This window comes from Falco punctatus, assembly GCF_963210335.1.
Source record: "Falco punctatus genome assembly, chromosome: 3".
Classification (NCBI taxonomy): Eukaryota; Metazoa; Chordata; class Aves; order Falconiformes; family Falconidae; genus Falco; species Falco punctatus.
Genome location: NC_137582.1, coordinates 23,276,507 through 23,299,923, shown reverse-complemented (window position 1 = coordinate 23,299,923; position 23,417 = coordinate 23,276,507). Strand labels below are relative to the sequence as shown.

At 36.5% G+C, this 23,417-nt stretch overlaps 1 protein-coding gene across 1 annotated transcript in view; it reads right to left on the bottom strand.

Annotated features, from left to right (window-relative positions):
- Nucleotides 1-23,417, bottom strand: part of CSMD3 (CUB and Sushi multiple domains 3) — a 740,574-nt gene that overhangs the window by 211,548 nt on the left and 505,609 nt on the right. Inside the window, exons 27-30 of the mRNA XM_080381544.1 lie at nucleotides 21,360-21,551; nucleotides 13,547-13,685; nucleotides 11,152-11,339; nucleotides 580-774 (exon numbers count right to left, since the gene is read on the bottom strand). Of these exons, the coding sequence (XP_080237670.1) occupies nucleotides 580-774; nucleotides 11,152-11,339; nucleotides 13,547-13,685; nucleotides 21,360-21,551 (714 nt within the window). The remainder of the gene's footprint in view (nucleotides 1-579; nucleotides 775-11,151; nucleotides 11,340-13,546; nucleotides 13,686-21,359; nucleotides 21,552-23,417) is intronic.

Below are 23,417 nucleotides of genomic sequence, written 5' to 3'. Positions count from 1 at the left end.
TATATTTGAGACAGTCAGTGGTAATTTAACATAAAGAGAGAAGATTCCTGAAATTAGTGCGTTCTTCATAACCATAGAAGTTTGAATGACTGGATCTTTAGTGCATTTCAATGCTGAATTTTTCTAGACACCACATGTCCGAAAGGTTAAATGATGTATATACAAATATTTCACCTATGTGGTTTATAAACCACTAATAACAAAAAGAAAAAAACATATATTGTGACGTCCAGACTATACCTCAATGCTGTATTTAAATACATATATATGGTATATATCACTATACTCTGCTGAAAATTTATTAATTGAAGAATACAGGTTGGCATAGAGGATGACGTTACTATTAACCTCTATTTGCAATAGTAACTTGTAGGGCTATTTATCCAACGTTACTAAGAACACAGATCAGTATTTATCATGAGTTATTAAATGTTATTTTATTGAATATATCATTGAAAAAGGCTTTGCCCTAAAAGAGAATTTTATTAAAATTGGTCCTAATTTTGTACCTGTTTTTTCCATATGACAAAGCAAGAACAATAACAACGGCAACTATAATAAATGAAAAACTGCTCTTACCATGACAACTGGGCAGGGCTCTGTTCCAGCCAGGTCTTCCATCATCTCCCATGATGCATGTTAGTGTAGAATATCCTTGAAGAACATAACCTGCATCGCAGTAATATGTGACAGTTGACCCCAGTTTATAATCCATACCAAGTCTTGTTCCATTCATTATATTTCCAGGATCAAAGCAAGATTCACGCAGCTTTGCTATAGAGAAAACAAATGCAAACATAATTCTAAATATAACCTAAAATGTTACTAATATTCTCTGGAGTTTTCTCAAGGTCTTCTTTGAACACCACACACCATGTAGACACATAATGTTCCTTTTTTTTTTTTTTTTTTTTAAGAATCCTTCCATTATACATCAAATGTTCTCCCCCCTTCATCTTAAAGACTGTACAAATTACTACATAATGACCAAAACCACAACTCCTATATTTTTCCTAAAGAATTCCTATAGAGCTTCATTACGCAGCGTTCACTGTGACTGATGATATAGTTATATAGTTAGATGAAGTTAGATCTATGGATGCCATTCCAGTAGATAAGACACATCCTAGTTTTAAAATCTGTGGTCTGAAAACTGGTAAGTCGAGGAAACCAATATAACTAGTTTATTACAAAATAAAAAGTATACAACCAAGAATTACTTCAACATTAATAACACCAAATTAACATCTATATTCATATATATGATATACTGATATATTTTCATATAACTTTTTTTTTTCCTCACTGATGGGCAAAGTATGAAAATATTCCTTAAATGTATCACTTTTTTTTGTTATTTATAGCTGTTTCAAAATACTGAAATAGACTCAAACATACATGCATATGCTCTTATCTTTGCTTCCCTCTTCCTTCTATAATGTGAATACTATTATGTTTAATATCCAAGACATAAGAAACTGCACAAAAATAACCACTCAGCACTTTTAATTAACAACGTCACTACGTGGAAGGGGAGAAAAGGTAAATATTTTTGAAAAATTTGTAAGTTCTTCCATTAAGGAAAACACAGTAATTGTGTCAGGACATGGTGGAAGCTAGAATGAATCTGATGATTCTGTGCTATGCAAGATAGAGTTTGGAATAATAAATGTTATGAAGACCAAGACTTTCTTCTTTACCAGGTAAGGGTGTTGTGGACAAGATCAATAGGGAACACACACTTTCTGCAAGATCAGTGCCAACTTTCTAATACATCAAAAGAAGTTTGTTGTTGTTTTTTTTTTTTTTTTTTTTTGGGGGGGGGGTTGTTTTTTTACCAGGCAAGTGGGTTTTTTACCAGGCATATTTGCACTGTGGAACTTTCTGCTTCAGGTAGTTATGGTTGCCAAAAGTCTATATGAAATTTGAAATTCCTGGAAGGCTATTTAAGACCTTTAAATACAAAGACACTTATCTGATTCTGGCAGTACTTAAGATGAAGCTTCTGAAAACTTACAGATAACAGGGAGCAATGCTTACATATTTGACTTTTATATAGTTTAGCCACATATCAACTATTGGTGACTACTAGAGACAAGCTAATGAAGTAACTAGATTTTTGGTTTGATCCCCTAAAGCCATTTTTATGTTGTAGTATTTCTGAGAGGAGAGAAAGAATTACACTGCAAACCCATAAAAGTACATCTGAAGATGGAAGCACAGAATAATTATTTTGAAATTTCCACTTCACATCTTCCAAAAGAATGTGAAGATCTCCTGATTTGGTTAAAAAATTATTAGGATTTGCGTATCTCATCTACAGAACATGCTTTTGATATGAAAAACAGTACAATAACAAGTAATGGTTACATCACATAAGTAATTATTAAGAACAGGTATTTGATATCCACATTGATTCATTTAGGTAGTTGTAGTGTATATAAAATTTTACAAGCTTCAAGAAAAACAGCAATTACTTCTCTGATAACTTTTGATCCAGTTAAGGCTTCTGAAACAGAGGCTGAAAACAAGCTAGGTATGTGCTGCTGCAATCTCGAGTTCAGCAAGGAAGTCTCTGTTGGCTAACTATGGTAATGATGTCAAAACCCTCTAGAAAAGTACTGTCTAAATGCATGGAAAACAACATGGAAAACCAAGAGAAGCAGGTGCTTTGTCTAGAACATCATCCCTAAGCCTCAAAGAGAACAAAGCCATGATAAGCTTCTTAAAAAAATATTACAGACATAGGTAACTATAGCAAACATTCTATACTTACTCTTCAGAGCACTTATTAGAACCATTAAGCAGCTCCTCCATTACAAAACAGAAATGAAGGGAGGAAGGGAAGAATAAAACCCAACCAGAAACATGATTATAGACCAGACCTTTGGCATGGCTCAGGTTTGAGATTTGTATCTGAAAAACATGACCTGCCAATGAAGTGCAACTTGTATACTACTGCCACTTAAAATAGGATTAGTGTGCATCCAGGACACAACTGCAGATGCTCAATTTGTGTGAAAAAATCCATGGAATCAGAACATTTTAGGTTGGAAGAGATGTAGTTCCCCACACAAAGCTGGGCCAATTTGATGTTCAGGCCTTTGTCTGTCCAGTTATGATTTCAAAGGATTCAGATGACAAGATCTCAGGGCAAGCAGTTCCAATGTCTGAGTACCCTCAGAGTGATTTTTTTTTTCTTTCCCCCTCAATATCTAATTGAAATTTCTCTAGTTGCAACTTGTGCCCGTTATCTCCCATCTTATCACTACATGCTCCTGAGAAGAGTCTGGTTCTGCCTTTTCTATACATTCTCATTAGGTAGTTGAAGCAAACACAGTTCCCTCAGCCTCTCTGTGTATTAGACGGTGCACCGTTCTAGTCATCTTGGTGACTCTCCATTGTACTGGACTTATTTCTCTGTGTCAAAATTGTTGTAGCACTGGTGAGCCCTTAAATGTAGTCCTGGTGTGATCTTAGAAGATCCAGAGGAAAAAAATTACTTGCCTGGATCTGCTGATTCCACTCCTGCTTCTGCTGAGTTAATTTAGCCCATGACTTTGGGCTCCATCTGTCATAACAGTCCTTCAGGGCAGGAGAGATGGTGTGTAGTGGTAGACTGTTGCATGCTGAAACCAGTTCTGGTTCCATCAAAATTAATTCTTCATTAGTCTGGGTGATTCTTACTGTAATACTGTTGCTATGGCATATAGCAACCATAGCAGTGATGACATACAGTATTATATAGAAATTAATATCATACAATTCAAATCATTAGCTGTTCTCACCCAGAATCAAATCCCCTTGAGACACACATTGGACTGCCCAGTCCTTCTGCATTACCCAAAATGTGCACCCAGGTCCCTGAGCAAAAGCAATCCCATGGATAAGTTTGCCTTTGCCCAAGGCAGGAATTTACCAGACTGTTTTCCCCAGCATATTTTTATGTGTACTGCAGGAACTTTATCCCCTTCTACAGTACTTTTAAGTTTTGACTGGGAAGGGCCAGCTCAGCTGGCAGATCCTCTAGTGTTGACTAACAAGGCGACTTTTGCTAAATTTGGAGGTCCTACCACCCACTGCCTTTAGTGTAGCCTTTAACAGTCTACTGTATCGTTCAGTTTTCCCAGAAGTTGCTGCATGATAGAGGAAGAGATATACCCACTCAATGATATACTCTTCGTCCAAGTGCCTATGAGGTTGTTTTGGAAATGAGTCTCACTGTCTGACTCAATTCTTTCTGGGGTACTGTGTCACCATAAGGCTTGCTTTTCAAGGCCCAGGATAGTGTTCTAGGCTGTGGCATGGGATATGGGATATGTTTCCAGCCATCCAGTGGTTGCTTTCACTGTTGTAAGCTCATGGGATTAGGGTACACACTATGCACTGGGGTCCACCACAGGTGTATAAGGCTCTGGGTCTGATGTGCCAGCCTATCAGATTCACACAGTCTAATAAAAGTGGTTGTTCCCTTCCTACACTTGGCTGGAGGCAGGGCCCCTCTAGTCCTGGTCATGGTATGGTTACTCTCTTCTTGTAAACAGGAATCAGGAGTCTCTTCATTAAGACTGGTTGTAAGATCAGCCCTTCTACTCTGTCTGGAGAACTGCCCACTGGAAAATAGAGCAGCAATTCTCCTGGAAGAACCCCTTTTTGTGATTGGTTTTCCTTGCAACTCACATACCCGTGCCTCTAGGGCCGACGCAGATTTTCCATCCCATTTCCTCATGTCCGCTCTGTGGTCATGCAGGTAAAACCATAGGGTGACTCGTGGTATGTACGCATTATATCCTCTCTTGAGCACAGGAACACCTACTGCTAATAGCTGAAATAACTGGTCTGCACAGGTGAGGAGTAGGACGTATCCTCTTTGAATTGCTGGAACTCCCAGGACAGTTTATCTACAGCCAAGATGCAGGCCCATAGGAATGATGAGAGACTTTCTTCGTATTGTGGGAGTTGGCCAGGCAATGCATCCACTGTTTGTACCTCTCCATCTTTCCAGGTCATTACTGCCAATGAGTAGGCATGCAATGACAGTGTGTGCTATGTACAAACTTCCACCACATGGGTTGTGTGCAGTGGACTAGTTCTTGATCTTAGGTTAACTGCTTGTTTGACAGGTCATGATAGATCACCTCCAGCACAGCTAATTCCCTCAGATACTGGATACTTCTCTCTGTGGTGGTCCACTCACCTTGGTGACATACGACATCTTCCCTGAAGGGATACCTTTCTTTCACACCTGACAGGCATCACCTCCAGAGGCTGAGGGCTTGTGCCCCTTTTCCAATTGATTTTTCAACACCCCCTTCCCTAGAAAAGGATCCCAGCTGCTTGGCTTCCCTACCCTCTAATTCCAGGCTACTGTCCCCATTATGCTAGCACTGGAGGAGCCAGGTGACAATGTGCTTGCTTGGATCATGGCTGAAATCTTTTCACATATCTCACAGCTTGGTTAGGGATAGGGATTAGGTGGTTATCACCTCGTTTATAAGTTTTGCTTCTTACTCTTCCTCTTCTGGTGACGGCCCTGATTCAGAGCATCTGCCTCATCCACTTCTTCCTCCTTCCCCCTTCTTAGTAGGAGTTCTCTCCCTTACTAAATGAATTTTCACATCCAGTATTCCTTGTGTATAGCGGTGACTAGTATCAGCGCAGGTCGGTCCTCTGGTTCTGCTGTAGAACTGGTTACCTGTCATGGGGGTTGAAGTAACTGCCGTGCCTGTCACTTTGTCATCAGATCTAGATACCTTCCCTTCCCCTTGAGGGTAATGAATACTGTTGAACAGGGCTCAGTAGGCATGGGCCAGGCCCCAGCACATTGCAGTGATTTGTGTCTCTGGAATTGTCAGGGTAACAGCATACATTTTCCAAATATTTTACTAGTTTTTCAGGATTCTGCTCTTGTCGGGGGGTGAAATTCCAAAACACTGGAAGTGTCCACTGTCCTAGGCACTTGCCCATACTGTCTCACACACCCTGCCACTCATAACTATCCAGCCTTGGGGAATATCTCTGGGTGGTACTCTTAAACAGTTGTTTAACCTTAAACAAGACCTGAAACACAGTCAGGAGACACAGCATTATGAACATGCTGGTTTGAATTTCCCAAGGATATTCAAAATGCTCAAGAGCTATTGTAACTAGCCTGGAGAAGAAGGGGAAGGTGAAGGAGAAAGGGAAGGTGAAGGAGTGAGGTAGTGTCCCCTCCTGCCGCCCCCATAGATTGACTCTCCACAGAGAAAAGGTAAAAGGTGTAATTATTAATATTTTGTGACAGATGGTTCGCAGAGTACAGCAATGACAGCAATACTGAGTACAAATACCAGACTAGTCTCATGATGAGTAATTTTATCATATCATAAGCCAGTGTTAAACAGTACAGCAAAATGATAAACTTAGTTCAGCCCCCAGTGGTGACAAACAGCCGAACAGGGAACATACACAGCAAGTAAGGTGTCACATAACACAACTCTGAGAACAAGTGCAAGAACTCTGAAAGCAAACAAATCAACATTCTGTAACCAGTAACTATTAATCTAATATAATGAATGCTTATAACAAATTTGCTTTAACATGCTCTGGTCAGACCAGTTGCCATTTCAACCCTTCAAGCCTCGCACTGAGCACCAAAACAGACTGCTGTGGTTCAAGCCTGTCCACCAACTAGGCCCCACACAGCCGCTCACTCACTCCTCCCTGGTGGAGGATAGGATATCACAAGGATAAAAGTGAGAAAACTCATAGGTTGAGACAAGAACAGTTTAATAATTGAAATAAAATAAAACAACAATAATAGCAATAATAGCAACAATAATAATAATAATAATAATAATAATAATAATAATAATTGTAATGAAAAGGAAAATCACAAAAAGAGAGAGAAACAAACCCCAAGAGAATAAGTGATGCATGTGGAATACAATTTCTCACCACCAAGCAACCAATGCTCACCCTGTTCCTGAGCAGCAGCCCCCCAGCCAGCTTTCCTGCCAGTTTATATGGTGAGCATGATGCCGCATGGTATGGAATATCCCTTCAGCCAGTTTGGGCCAGCTGTCCTGGCTGTGTCCCTTCCCACCTTCTTGTGCACCTCCAGCCTCCTCACTGGCAGAGCAGCATGAGAAGCTGAAAATTCCTTGACTTAGTGTAAGTACTGCTCAGCAACAACTAAAACATCAGTGCGTTATCATGTTATTCTCATCCTAAACACACAATCTAAAATAATACTATAGAAGATACTAGGAAGAAAATTAACTCTATTCCAGCTGAAACCAGACCATTTGTAAAAGGCTCTTGTTAGCCTAACTCTCCAGCCTCGTAAGATGCCTTTGAATAGCAATGCAACCTTCCAGAGTATGGACATTACCCCCAAACTGATGTTGTCAAAAAACTTGCTCTGTCCCACAATACAGGTCATCAATAAAGAGAATACTGCCCACATTATTAGTCAAAATTAATCTAGCCAAGAGTCTGAGCTCAGCAGTTTAGTCAATTTTCTACCCACATTATCATCTGCTTATCTCAAAGTTGTGCTCTCAGGATACTGGGGAAGAGTTTGTCAAAGGCCTTTCTGAAATCAGGGTATCCAATATCCACTACTCTCCCCCTGTCCACACAGCCTTTCATCTTCTCATACACAGTGAGGTGTTGGTTTTACATGGTTCCCCATGGTGAACCCATGCAGATTGTTCCCAAACAGCTAATTGTCCTATGTTTTGGAAATAGTTTCCAGACAGATTGACACCATAATCTTTCCAGGAACTGAGTTTTAAATGACCAGCCCTCTCTTTCCTCAGGTCCTCTTCTTGCTATTCTTTAATGTGCACATGGTATTTATCTTTTCTATTTACCAGGATCCACCCTGACTGCCTTGACCTTTCAGAGATGACCAAAAGCAGCTTTGCAGCACCAGCTTCCTCAACACTCTTTGGTGCATCTTATATATTCCAATGGAGATATGTACAGCCAGACGGCTTACCTGCTTCCTCACTCTCTCTTCCTCCACTGTGGGTTGTGCTGCACTCCCACATAACCTACTAGTAGGTTCAGGAAGAACTGGAGGCAAAACACCAGTAAAAAACAAGGCAAAAAGGTATTAAGTACCACAACCTCTTACTTTTTTTTTTCATTGCGTCCTCAGCCCCAATGGTGAATAAACATTCCAGTAGAGCATTTGCCCAAGTAAGCTAGGGGACCACCTGCATCAAAAAATTGTCATGAACATACTCAGATCCCTTGGAGTTCTTGTCATAAACCACATCATCCTTGCAGCAGCTGTCGGGGTGGTTAAAATTCTCTGTGAGTACCAGGGCTCCGCTTCTTCCAGGTATCATCTAATTTCTCTTGGCCATCTGGTCTGTGTCAGGTGCCTATACCTGACAACAATATCATTTCTAGTTATTTTCCTCAACTAATCCAACCATTCTCTGCTCTTGAAAATGTTAATGATTCACAGAATGGCAGCTCTTATTCAAAGTAGTTTAGAACTTCTTAGGTGTACACCTTAAATCAATTCTTAACCTTTCTCTGCCTTTTCCTTCCTATTTATGATATATCACACCATTAGTAACTCCTCCCTGAGGTCTGCTGTTCTGTACATTCGCTGTCTAGTCACACACTATAAGTAAATAAAAGACACTTGGCTCATAATGCATTCTGTTAAGAGTCTTTTCCTCAATAATGTAATTAGTCATTTTGGCTAAATTAAATGCATGTAATCTTTCTATTGCAGATATCATGTTTACATTATTTTGATACTTACAATCCACCATGCAAGAAACCAACAAAAAATTGTTAAGAATCTTTACAACTGTTCTTTTGACAACTAATAAGAGTTCTATCACTTTCAAATTTTAAGACATAGAACCACAGAATCATTTAGGTTGGAAAGGAACTTTAATATCGTTGAGTCTTACAATAAACTTAGCACTGCCAAGTCCACTGTTAAACAATGTCACTAAGTGCCACATCTACGTGTCTTTTAAATACCTCCAGGGATGGTGACTCAACCACCTCCCTGGGCAGCCTGTTTCAATGCTTGACAACCCCTTCCAAGAAGAAAATTTTCCTAATATCCAACCTAAACTTCACCTGGCACAGCCTGATGTCATTTCCTCTTCTATAGCTTGTTACTCAGGAGAAGAGACTGACACCCACCTGCCTACAACCTCCATTCAGATAGTTGTAGAGAATAATTAGGTGTTTCCTGAGTCTCTTTTTCTCCAGACTAAACATCCCCACTTCCCTCAGCCATTCCTCACAGGACTTGTTCTCTAGACCCTTCACCAGCTCCTCTGCCCTTACTTGGATGTGCTCCAGCACCTCAATGTCTTGTAGTGAGGAGCCCAATACCTAACACAGTATTGGAGGTACAGCCTCAGAGTAAGTGTTCTTATGATACTCCTAAAGTTTAGAAGGACAGCGTCATATTTAGTAGATAGACCCTATAAAAATGGAATATTTCACTGAATAAACTGGTCTTCTGTTAAAGGGATTTTGGGCTGTCCAAATTTTAATCCTTGAAATTTTTTAATGGGAACTAAAATACTTCCTATTGTTTATGTCTCATTGTTCCAAGGTAGATGTTTAGATGCATACTCTAGACACTCTGAGAAAAGCAGGAGCTCTAACCATACCAGGTGAACAGGGAAAATTAGGGTTAGGTTGTTTCTTTTTCCAAACTTTTCCCTCACTTACATTTACACACACAAATACATAACTTAATGCCTGCATCCTCCCATTACTTTGATCTCCAGTGCCTTTACAAATGTGATGAAAATACACATAATTTCTTTTGCACCATGACTCCTGGAAGCAGAAAAAGAAATAGACCATCGTGGTGGCACATGCAGGCTAGCAGTAGTGTCAGAAATAAGTGTTCTGCCTTGATTCCAAAGTACAGCACCTTGCTTCTTTGCTTAAACCTAGATGAATGAGAAAAGATTGTCCCCCTAATGAGTATCCTTCATACTTGGATCAGTGGATGGGAGAAACCATTTAATTCCATAAGACTGTGTTCAACAGCAGAGCAGAAAAAGATTGGCCCCTTCGAAAGACCAATATACTTTCTTGTATTTTAGAAGTTCTGCATCCCTGAACTGCTTTCTACAACACCTCCATCTGCATTTATCATTATTCAATTCAATTGAGAACGAAGAAGAAATATTTTTAAGTGATTTGGAAGAGTACATACATCTGGGCTCACCATCAATGTGCTTGAGAGCTACTTGTAACTTCTTAGGAACAGCTCATACCTGTGGAGACAACTTCCTTTACATCTGTAGAATCCAATGACTTCAGGAAAGTAAAAGGAGACTTTGTGGGTTTTCAAAGCAACAAATGCATCAAAATTTGCCTTGTATATTTTGCATCTACTAATTGCTTTCAGAATAAATGCAAGAGAAAATCAGTCCAAGGAGGTTAGGATCTATTGCCTCTGTGTTAGCAACATTTGTATTTTCCTTCTTATTGTCCTTAAAGAGCATTGGATATTTTCATATTCATTTAGTATCAAACATTTCTGTTTCTTGAGCCATGCAGAGACAGTTATAAAAACTGCCATAGATTTTTAATTTTGCAAGCCTGCATTTTCTTATTTACTGTGTTAAGACCTCAGACAGATCTGTCTGAAATAGGTAGTTCCACCATGGCATAGCATTCAAAGGTCTAGCCAAAATATTTTTTTAAATTTCAGTATTGGTCTCCTAGATTCTAGCACATTGTTTCATATACATGTTTCATATTCATGCACATATACCAACATGCCCTACTGTGTAAAAGAAAAATAAAAATAAAAATAAATGATATTCTGGAAAAAAAACCAACATTAATATATGTGCTGTTAAGTTTTGTCACAGCATCATCATTTTTAAAATCTTTAAACACTGTCTGATTTTTTTTTTTTTCCTTTGGAATCATGCATTTAATATAATCATATATCAGCTAAATGAAATTATACAAGAAGCTTTATGTTAAATTAGTACTTTTATAACATTGTATTTTGTATGCACAGATAATACACGGTATCATACTGTTAAAGAAAAGCAAAACAACACCTGGAATAAAACTATGAAAAATTAAATCATATGAAAATTTACACTCAGGCATTGAACTTTTTTAATAGAAAAGGAAAATAATTTAATTTACCTTTGTACTCTAGATGGAATCCAGTAAAACTAACAGATCCATCACTCCGAAAAGCCAGATGCATGGTATTTGAACTGCTTTCTATCCTCTCTGGCAGCTTGCTATCTTGAAAGCTCCCAATCAGTGGGCTATTACTGTCTGGCCCATCATAGATATACAGAAAATCATAATTTGGTTCTATACTGAAACTGTAGAATAATAATAAAAAAGAAATATTAGATACAATATACTTTGCCTAACATTTTCACTCCTATTAGCTTAAATAAAAGTTTAGTATCACTGTTTTCACAAAAGGAAGAAAAAACCTTCGCTGACAAAATAATGGTTTGTAGAATTGTTTTATTAAAACACAAACAGAAATACCTTATTTATTGGTTCTTTGGTTAGAAACAGTATTTTGATGCTAGCTAGAAAAAAAAAAGTCAACTTTTTAAATAGGAAAAAAATATTTCTAAAGCTTTAGAGAAATAAATGACATAGATCTACAGGAACCCTTGGCAGAAATGCTTTGTGATACAGTGCAGTCAGCTGCAGAGTAGACTGTACACAGCTTCCAGTCAGACTGAATGCTTACACATAGCCGGGGATGACCATTCAGTAAGCCCAAGACCAAGAAGCATTCTGTCTATAATCAGTTAAAATGAAAAGGTGTAGTATTGAAAGTTCATTTTTTCTTTTGAACTAAATTTTAGTTAATTTAAAAAAAAATACTTAATGTAGTTAAGTATGTAACCACAGTTAATTAACTAATTTATTTAGTTAATTTTGAACTTAGTTTTAGTTAAGGGCAGAAAGTTAACCAAATTTACTTATAAGATTGTCCCTGTACACAAAAAGTTTTAAAAAAGTATGAAAATCCAACCACTCAAATTATTTTTCTCTATTTAATACCAGCTGCTGTTTAAAAAAAATGTTGGCATCGAAGACCTAATACAGCTCCTTCAAGGGAAATAATTTTTAACCTTTGGATTATTTCAGAAATACTTCTTTACAAAAGAAATGCAAAGGTCAAATGTCAACAGCTTCAATTTTTAAAGTGCCGGAGTTTGTCTTGGCTTTAAAATGGTCAGCTGGAGAAGTCCCAGTCAAAAGCATATTTAACAGTACTCAGTGGAGTACCCAGAATTAAGTTTATAAAGGAAGGGGTTTTTCTCACTCTGGAACAGTTTCTTGTCATAAGTGAGTCAAGTCTCATAAGTATGTAATCTACTTTGACCAAGATTAAGCTTGTCAGCTTCCATCAAGAATCATGACAATTGTCCATATTTTAAGAACAATTTGGCAATATTTGGCATCTATAAACTTTTCACATGGTATAGAGTCACACTATAAAATACTGTTTTTATTCTAAGATGGAGGATCTCTTTTATATATATATATATATATATAAATGTACAATATAAAAAAGCAGAATATTCTTAAGTATTTTGAGATTACATTTCACACACAAAAAATGTGCTACTGCACGTTGCTTAGCAATTTACAGCATTCTGAAATCACTAATAAAATAGTTAAATTGTTAACTGTATATATAATTGACATATTAATTTGCTTGGAAGGAATTCTTCAAAACACATACTATATCACTGAGCACTGCAAATAGGCAACTATATGACCTACATCACTGAACAAGTCATCACATTATCACTGATCAGAACCATAAAGCTACAACTAGAGAACATCCAGCATAAGAAGGACTTAAATTTGATGAAACATTACAAGTACAATTTTTAACTTTTCTGTGACATCATCATATGCCCCAGTTGGGACACATGTTTTCCACACATAATATATATATTAATTTACTTTATAGTTACATACATTGAAGACAGCACAAATTCCTCTGTGGATTTTATTAAGCTCAATTTAATCTTGCATTGTGATAAAGCAAAATGCTAAAACAATTCCATTTAATAACCAGATCAACAGTAAGTATTCTGTTGAAGTATCCTGAAATGATACTGACTAATAAAACTAAATTTAAAGACCACTTTTGAAATTCCGCTTAAATAGCAGGTGATGGTCTCATACAAAATACGATGAATCAATAGGTTCATCACTCCAGCCTTCTGGGCTAGAGAAAATTCAATGAGTTGCTCCATGCTGCCTTCTCAGGAAGAGAATCTTGGTAAATTGAGCACCATCCACTTTCACATTAGTTGGTGTAAACTGGGAGTACTTTTAAGTAAACAGGAGCAATGAGTTCCCAAGCTCCACCTCTATGTGTACTGAACACTCTAATGTAATTCTTGTGATTGCTAACAAAGATAGTGATTACTTACCACTTAGATAGTTATATTAAGTACACATATGCTACTCTACAAAACTCTGAACAACTGCTAACAATAAAGTTATGAACATGACTTCAAAAAATTATGAGCAAGTAGCAGTTTACCTGATAAATGCCAATGATATAACATAATCATTATTAACAGTGATAGTCCAGTCACAATCTCTGCTGTGGGGATAAGGATGAGGGAAGTTTGGTGAAAGTATAAAACCTGATGAGCCAGTCAAGTTGCCTCCACAGGGAGCTGTGAATAAAAATAAATTGGAATTGAGGAAAGAAAGAAAGAGAAAAAGAAGCAAGTACCAGCAATCTGTTCACTGACATTTAATGTCCTCCAAAAGTTAAACAAGAAACAACTGAAGTATTTACAAAGCTTTAATAGAAACAAAAATGTATTCATATTTCGCCTTAGACAAATACTAATACTCCTTAGTGAAGCACTTGTTTTTGAACTCTCTGTCCTTTTATTTGCTTGTATAACATCACATCAAGGTCAAGGCTTTTCTGAAAAAACTGTGAACTTGAAAAATGGTCTGGCTGCAGACACAAAAAGACTTGACTGGATAAGATTTCCACTTTCTATTTGTTGTTAAAAGCATTCTAAAAGAAGGTTCTTAGGTTATGAAATATGATCTACTTACACTGATAATGCAAGTACTTGCATTTTCACCAGACAGCAATGATTAGTAATTTGGATCAAAACAGATACAATATAAATTAAATTCAATAAAAACACTCCAGTAATGGCAGTGTTTAAATTCAGAGATACATAAAATCTCTTCCAAGCACCTGCAGAACAGAACACACACATTTCTCCATGTGATTTTAAGGTTTCTAAATAACTGTGTGTTTGTGGTCCAAAAATACAAATAGTTAATAAAAAGAATGAAATTATTACTACCCTCATGAAGTTTTGTACTTCAGCATTCTTTGTGACTTCATAACACAAGAAAAAGCATGTTTCCTAAAGATCTTTTCTGAAAGAACTTAAATTTTAATCAAAATATTCTAGCTAATATTTATAAAGATATCATTTTGCAAAATTGAATTCTGCAAAGTAATCATCTGCAGCAGCAGGGAAAGGAGCTGATGACAGAATAACAGAATGGTCTGGGTTGGAAGGGATGTCTGGAGATCATCTAGTCCAACCCTCTGCTCAGCCATGTTCACCTAGAGCAGGTTGCACAGAATCACATCCAGGCAGAGTCTGAACATCTTCTGAGAAAAAGACTCGACAACCTCTCTGGGCCAGGGCCCTGTCACCCTCAAGGCTAACAAGTTCTTCTTCCATTCAGTTAGAACTTCTTGTGTTTCCCTTTTATGCTCTTTGGACCTTGTCCTGTTGCTGGGTACCACTGAAAAGAGCCTGGCCCCATCCTCTTGACACTCGCCCTTAAGGTATTTGTAGACATTGATAAGATCCCCACTCAGTTTCCGCTCCTCCAGGCTAAACCAGCCCAGCTCTCTCAGCTTCTCCTCATAAGGGAGATGCTTCAGTCCCCTAATCACTTTTGTAGCCCTCCACTGGACCCTCTCCAGTAGATCCCTGTCTCTCTTAAACTGGGGAGCCCAGAATTAGACACAGTACTCCAGGTGCAACCTCACCAGGGCAAAGCAGAGGTGGAGGATCACCTCCCTCAACCTGCTGGCCATGCTTCTCCTAATGCACCCCAGGATCCCAGTGGCCTTCTGGGCTACAAGAGCACACTGCTCTAGTTTTCTGTAACAGAGATTCTGTGAGCTCAAAGGTTATTTAAATCACTTACAGAATCATAAAATAATTTAAGTTTGAAAATACCCTTAAGACCATCAAATGCAACCATAAACCTAACACTGCCAAGTCCACCGTTAAACCATGTCCCTAAGTGCTACATCTACATGTTCGTAAAATACCTCCAAGGATGGTGACTCAACTACCTCCCTGAGCAGCCTATTCCAATGCTTGACAACCCATTCCATTAAAAAGTTTTCCTAATATACAATACAAACCTCCCTTGGTGCAACTTGAGGCCATTTCCTCTTCTGTTGTTCGTTACTCAGGAGGAGAGACTGACCCCACCTTGCTACAGCTTCCTTTCAGGTAGTTATAGAGAGCAGTAACATCTCCCTGAGCCTCCTTTTCTCCAGGCTAAACAACCCCAGTTCCCTCAGCTGCTCCTCATAAGACTTGTGCTCCAGACCCCTCACCAGCTTCACTGCTCTTCTTTGGGTCATCTTCTCATAGAGGTAGATAGGGTTAGTCAAGCAGGACCTGCCTTTTACAAATCTGTGCTGACTGACTTGATCACCTTGTTGTCCTGTATGTGCCATATGATGGCACTCAAGATGATCTGTACAGATCAAGACAATATGTACAGATATAAATCAACTGAGTGTGAAAAATACTCAGTATTTTCCAATGTTACAAGAAATAAATCACAAATAATTTAAGAATTCAAACAAAGCAAGTAGAAAACTTAAGTAGATTAATGTATCCACAGTTACAATACATATGAGTATAGGTTTTCTACATTTTACATGTCTTTCTAATATTAAAAAGGAGCAATAGATAGATAAATTACCTGGGGGGAAAAAAAAAAAAAAACAACCCAAAAATAAAATCAGAATCTTCCATTACATATTGGTACTATTAGTAATACACAATTTTTAAAAATTATCGTTTTGTGTAAAAACAGCGAGAAGTTGAAACACCACCCTGGTTCTAGGAATACATAAATATTATATAATAAATATTTCTAGCAAACATATATTAATTTTTCCAGACCTAGCACAATTTTTTTGCCTCTCTTAAAAATCACTAAATACAAATTGCATCATAATAGTATTTTCTCAGAGTTTTTCAGCTGCTAAAGAAAATTCTGTTAGCTACAAGGGAACAGGCTGGAAAGGTCTTATTTAATACAAAATATTTACTTGGTTTTACAATAAGGGTAACAGGAAATTTCTCACAAAATCAGAAGCAACTTTTATTTAATGTTTTGGGGATTTTTTGTTCCAATTCTGAAACAAAATAAGATGAAACTATTAGAAAACAAGATGCTTCCTTTAACTGTAACAGAGGTCACTATAACCTTCTATCTTGCTGAACTAAAAGTTCATGCACAAGAGGAACTGTGAGGTTGTATGGAATGTAAAGGCTGCTCGTCACCTGAAACTAGTGTTCTTCAGTAAAACTGTGTACATTCATGCTCTTGAAGTACTTTAACAGCCCAGGCTTCACTATCCACATATCTCAAGAATGAAAATGTAGAGTAGGAAAGAGGACAGTAAGGCTATCCATTGTAATCATGCTTCCCTGGAATGACCTCTAAAAGGTATCAGCCTGATGCTATTTTCTGAGGCACCCTGAATTTACATATTATGATACGAAGAAATAAACTTGAATTGTTATGTCCTTGTTCTAGACTGCTGTCTGCAAATGTCTATATTCACAGCACCTTTCTGATGTGGCCTTGAGTTGGTTTAGTTCCCTATTAAATTAATTGATAGAATATTTGCATATCAGGAGCTTCTTTCTTATCTATTTACTGTTTCATTTACACATATTAGCAGTTACTTTTTCTTATTACAGTGAGACTGGTTCTTTCATTTAATCTTTCCCAAGGTCTAGATGATCATCAAAAAGACCGTCCAGAGAATAAATGCAAAATACAAGATGCTGGACAGTCAAAATGTATTTTATTTCAAGCTATACCATTAACAGCAGTAAAAAACCCACCATTAATCTTCACCTTTGTAAAATATTTCCTAGGTAGAATTTTCTTCAGATACAGCAGTTTCAGATTATTTTATTTTTTAATTCATTAGATAGTAAGTTGAGAAAGTCAACATCATCTAATGAAAAATGTTATTAGATAATGCTGCCTTTTTGGGTTTACTATCTTGTTGAAAGTTTTTTTAAATACTTTATTTGTGTACCTGAATTAAATTCTCTTGTTTCAGAATCCATAATTTTTTAAAAAAAATAATGTGTGCAATGTTATTTAGTGTCACAACTTTGTTTTTAACAGAGGGCAGATCAGCTCTGAAAACAAAGTTTAAAGGACACCTATCTCTTATAATATTGGACACAAGACCTAATAATGAACAAATACAATAGCCCATCTAGAAAGAAAGGCAAATGTCAACACAGTATGAAAAATGTATTTTTAGTTTATTACATGGTAAAAACTAGATGTAGGTTATGTCAACCTGTCTTTATAAGCTTCTGTGTAGACACAGTGGTAAGCACGTACTGTGTCAGACAGTCTGCCTGTATGATGATCTTAGCATTCATTGTTTCTATGGGGGGAAGTACAGGTTGGGTTTGTTTTTTAATCTAAAAACTATTTATTTTTTCTGGAAGGCAATACAGTACTATTATTTATTCTTTTATTCACTGAATTATATCTAACAAAAGAAAAAAGTGAATGGTTTCATTAGGTTTGGATTTTTTTTTTTTTTTAGTAAGAGATATCAAATATAGAATCATAAAATGGTTTGGGTTGGAAGGGACCTTTAAAAGTCATCTAGTCCAACTGCCCTACAATGAGCAGGGACATCTTCAACTAGATCAGGTTGCTCAGAGCCCCGCCCATCCTGACCCTAAACGTTTTCAGGGATGGGACACCTATAACCTCTCTGGTCATCTTGTTCCAGTGCTTCACCACCCTCATTGTAAACTATTTCTTCCTTATATGTAGTCTGAAGATATATTTAAATAATCATAATTAAATATGAAATAACTACTAAAATATTCCTTTCCATTAGTGCCATATAAAAAACAAAATGAGGAAAACACCATTGCAATTCACTGTTTACAAAAGAAACCTTTTCCATAGACATAAAAATGGAAATAAAGATCGTGCTTTAAACAAAATAATAGAAATAAAAAAAAAAAAACAATAAAAAACAAAAACGAACAAAACCCAAGCCTCTATTAAAAATAAAATAAAATATTGACCTATGAATTTCTGATGAAAGACTGAAACTTCTGGGAGATGGGTCCTTACTTCAACTAAATTTATAGTAAACCTGAATCCTAAAATGACATTTTGCATGCCAGTATTTTTAATGTTATCTCTGACCAAACTAAGCAAATACAGTAATTTAAGATTCCTTTGTCTCAACAAGATTCGATCTGAGAAGTCTTTGGAATGGAAAACATTTAGTTATTTTAGGCACCACAGGTATAAGCCAAAGGACTCTCTTTTGACAGAGACATTCTCAGATTTTAGTTTGTCAGAATATCTTCTGTGTAGAAGAATCTCTTGTTTTCATCATTCACTCAGATAGCTGAATCAATATTTTGTTCTTTGTAATTTTCCCATTCCTATTACCTTCACAAGGAAGATGTTCTTAAAATTGTGTTACAGGTAAGACTGAAGGAATCTAAACAACCAAGGCAGGCCCACAGGTAAGAACAATTAATAAGTACATTTACCTAGTTTTGAGAAATAATAATTAGGAAGTTCAAGAAGTCACTTTGGAGTGTAAAGAACTAATAAATAAAATATAGAACACATTACAACAATACACTTTGTTAATTATCTCTCTGTCATTCTTCCATCAAAACTATGTTTATTTTTTCGAAGACTTTGATAAACCATGATGATGTTGAAGTTATCTGTACAAGCCTTGCACAGTTTTGATTTACAGGCATGGAAACAACATAAGTTAATGTATTACAAGTTTGGAAAAAAGGTTTATTAACTTCAGAGCGTACTGAACTACAACAGACAGTTTTGAAATCTTTGGACTCCAAGCCAAGGTTTGCACACTTACTTTAGTCTATTAGCAGCTTATATTCTCAAAAATATATCATTATAGGAAATTTAGTAAAAATAACTTCATATCTAATATTTGGCTAATAAATCATTATTAAAAGCGTTCTTACTACTCTATGTACAGTAGGTGTTTGTGCATAAAGTGTGGAAATTGCGAGTATTAGGTAAATGGATGTATCCAGTTAAGAAAACAAGTGCATGCATATTTACACATGTACTAAGGACATAATGACCAGTGAGCATCTGCATTCCATCTATTTAATAATATCATCAACTTAGTTTTGATAATGATTAAAACTGCTAGCACTGCCTTATAATAGAGTAATGATTTTTCAGTGGAAAAAAATATTTTCAAGCTAGCAATATCAAATAAGGCCAGTGTGATACAATATATAAGGCCTGTTCCTAGAGCTCTGTAAGTCCTGTTATTTTTTTCCCCTTAAACATCTGCAGATGTTCAATTATCATTATTATCAAATTTGTATTTAGGCATATAAGAATAATAAAAGATGAGCAATAAAATACTTATTTTCTGCAGTCTTCCAGAATATAGTGCAGACAGTTTTTGTCCTCAAGCCCATACATTCACATTATACAGGAAGCCATAGTAGGGACAGTAAGAGCAGAGAAAATAACGTTTTGGTGTGGTAAGTACAGACACCAGGTCAGTATTGTAGTATGTTTGCAAATACCTATCTGCAGATATTCGGGGTGGGGGTGGGGGGTGTATGCATGCATATGCAAATAGGACACAGATTTTATTTTGTAACAGCTAAGGTCAAGGTAAGTTTGTTAAAGACAAGCGAGCTGAAAGCTGTAGAAGTGCTCCTAGAAGCTGCAGTCTCTGGCTAGTTCCTCCCTGCAATGTTTGCCCAACAGCAGACTACCAGGGATAGCAAAACAGGAAGAATGCCTTTGTGGAGCTGGTGTTCTCACAGTTGCAGTGTCCACTCTACACCACTCTGGGACCAAGGGCTCTTGTCTGATTATTTCAGGTGCCCTTGTTTACACACACACACACCCACACCCCTCCTTTCAGACACTCTGTTCAGGCAGTTCTGCTTTGGATAGGACAGTAAGCACAGTACCTCATAATGATGTGACTCAGGGTAATACCACTGCAACTGGCCTATCAAGTATTATTCCACTTGCACTTCCCTTTAGTGGCTCATTTTCCTTCTTTTCTGCTCCATCAAATTTGCAGATCCTATTTACTAGGTTACCTATCACAACTTTTTAAAGGGAATTTCAGGTCAGCAGCTGCTGTTCTCTGAGACAAAACCTTATATCATTCTATATCATATCACATTTGACTGCAGTAAAGAACATACTGGAAATAAGTATCATTACATTATTTACTGAACTAGCCAGATGGGTAACCCCATGATTATTTATTGCTCTACATTTACACCAGGTTTTAGAAGTGGCAGTTCAGATATTTTCTAGATCAATAACAATAATGATTAGGATTGCCTCAGAAGAGATTACTGAAAGGCTACTGTCTACTAGAGACTTTTGTAATTTCTTATTAATTTTCATCATGATTCAGTTAACCAAGTTAAATGCTTTCAAAATCAATTTAATATGAGCTACGTTTATCAGAATGGCATTACAGATTGAGATAGCATTTCCAGAAATAAATTCTGTGTTATAATTTCTACTAATAAAATTTTTCTTCTTTCTAAAATAATGAAAACTGCCAGAAAAATTAGGCTACCATTTTCCTGATGCATCTTACTTTAGCCCTTGCATAATTTTACCTGATCGACAAATTTACTAGGTCATCTGCCTAATACTTTGTACCTATGGGCATATGAGCATTAACCAAATCCTCCACAGTTATCACCATATTTCACATTTTAAGGCAAAGCTAATACTGTCATTGACATTGACTTTCTTGCCTTCTCTGTCACAGATCATAAAGTTATAAATTCTATGGCCTTCAGAGGGAAAGAATGAGAACTATTATACTAACATACTAACAACTACAGAGGAAATATTTTGGTGATGTCCATTGGTGCTTTATACAGAACAATTTATCAGATGTGCGGTACTTGTATTTGTCCTTCAAAGAAAGCTCCTAGAGCAGTGTTATTCATTACACCAGAATTTCAACACTAAAGAAAGCATTATTTGATTTTTTTTCTGCATACCTATACAGACTGGTGGGTTGGGCTGCCAGAAGTACCGATTTTCTACCTGAATGCAGGTTATTCTCTCATCTCCTTGCAGTTCATAGCCAGGGTCACACTGAAAAATGACAGTGTCTCCAGGTTCTCTTCCATCCCCATTTCTAGTTCCATTCATAGGGACACCAGGATCACGGCAGGCTGTAGCTACAGAACCTAGCCAAGAAGGGAAAAAATAGAATTTATTTTTTTTAAAAAAGTCACCTTTTAAATCCATTTCTGCCCCATTACACTTTCTTATCAGGAAGCTCTGCAAATCCAAAATTTTCCTACTCCCAATATTTTGAGAAATCACCCAACAATCTGCTGGTTTTTATACTACTAATTTTTGCCCCTGCTTTACGTATTGAAAATGTCTAAATTTTCATTTAATCAAGTTTTGGAAAAAAATTCTGGGGAGCACTGCAATATATAAAAAGGAAAGTAAAGAGATTTTCTAGTACCCTGGACACTCAGCACTTCTAACTTGGAAGAATTTTAAATATGGTTAATGGAAAGAACCAATTAAGAACCTGAGGTTGTCCAATAAGCTATGCTTGTACACTTCTTCAACTCTCCACAATTATAGTTCTTAAATGTGTGTATGGTGTAACATTTAGTAGTGAATGTGGAAGTGAATTTTACTGATCACTCATATCTATACCCTTGCACATGACATATCTACCACACCACGCTTTTGTAATAATGTTGAAGAAATCACCTACACAAAAAATACATATGGACTTAGCCTGGGAGAGTATACAGCTAAACATAATGCGTAAGTACAGGTTATTACTAAGACCACACATATAATCACAATGACTACAATAGGAGAGATTTATAGATATTTTCCCCAGATTTCACATATGATCAACATATTATTTAATACATTATGCACACAAATATGTAACCTTATGTGAAAAGTAAACACAACAATGGTTATTTAAGAAAGCATTATTTCCTACTTGCATTATAAAACTGCAACATGTTACATGCATTACAAATAAATAACAAATATCAGAGTTGCATGTGGAACTAGTCCCACTGAGCTCAGCAACCCGTGTAACATAAACACAAAGTGGTAATACTAAGATTTAATTCAGATGCCCTCTTTCTGGGGAGGTAATACCAAAAGACAACAATGTATTCACCTGAAATATGCACTGTTTATACATTTACTATGTTTTGGAAGAAGAAATCTTGGTCTAAATGGGTTATTTCCCTAAAAGAACCAAGTATCTTGCTTTTCAATGCATACATAATAAAAAATAAAAGAATAAGCTCTGTCAAGTTATGGGTTTTTTTATAGGCTTTTTTTTCCACATAAGAAGTCCTGAGTTCAGGGAGGAAAAAATGTCAAAAAGACCCACAAAAAATTAACTATGACCAGACATTCAGGAGTTTTTTCCTCCTTATCCCTCAAAAATTAAAGAAATATTTTTTAAAAAACTATTAACTACTGCATAATAAACGAAATATTATGATTATTTTTTATATAATCATGCAACTTGTTAAAATTTCTGTTTTAGACAGAATGATCAGCACTCTTGTTAGTATCTTTAAATAAACTGCTGGCTTTTAATTTAGAAAACAATATTGCTAAAATATGGAATTACTAAATTGTACTGCACTATACTAGTAGATGTTGCAAATGTTGCACGCAAGAGAATAAGATATTGGAGCTAGAACACACAGGAGTAAAATTTCATCAAATATGAAAAGGTTCACAATATTAATGCAGGTGAGAAGTAAAAAAAGAAGTCCTTAAAGTAAACTTAGAGTGAAGCAAGTAGTTAAATCAGTCATATATTAATCTGCATTCCTCTGATGAGAGCATAGATCACTCTGTATTTTTTGATTAATGTTGACCAGTCAGAAAGAAACTTTATTCTGCTCACTTAAACACTACCTTCCTTGAATCTTGCCATAGATCTTGTGCCTTAAAACATTCTGAAGTCAATTCTAGAAGAATGAGTCTGATACGCAGAATTTGTAATCAGTCTTGAAGTGCTCAAGAGAGAAAGGTTTTGCTATAAAGTTTGT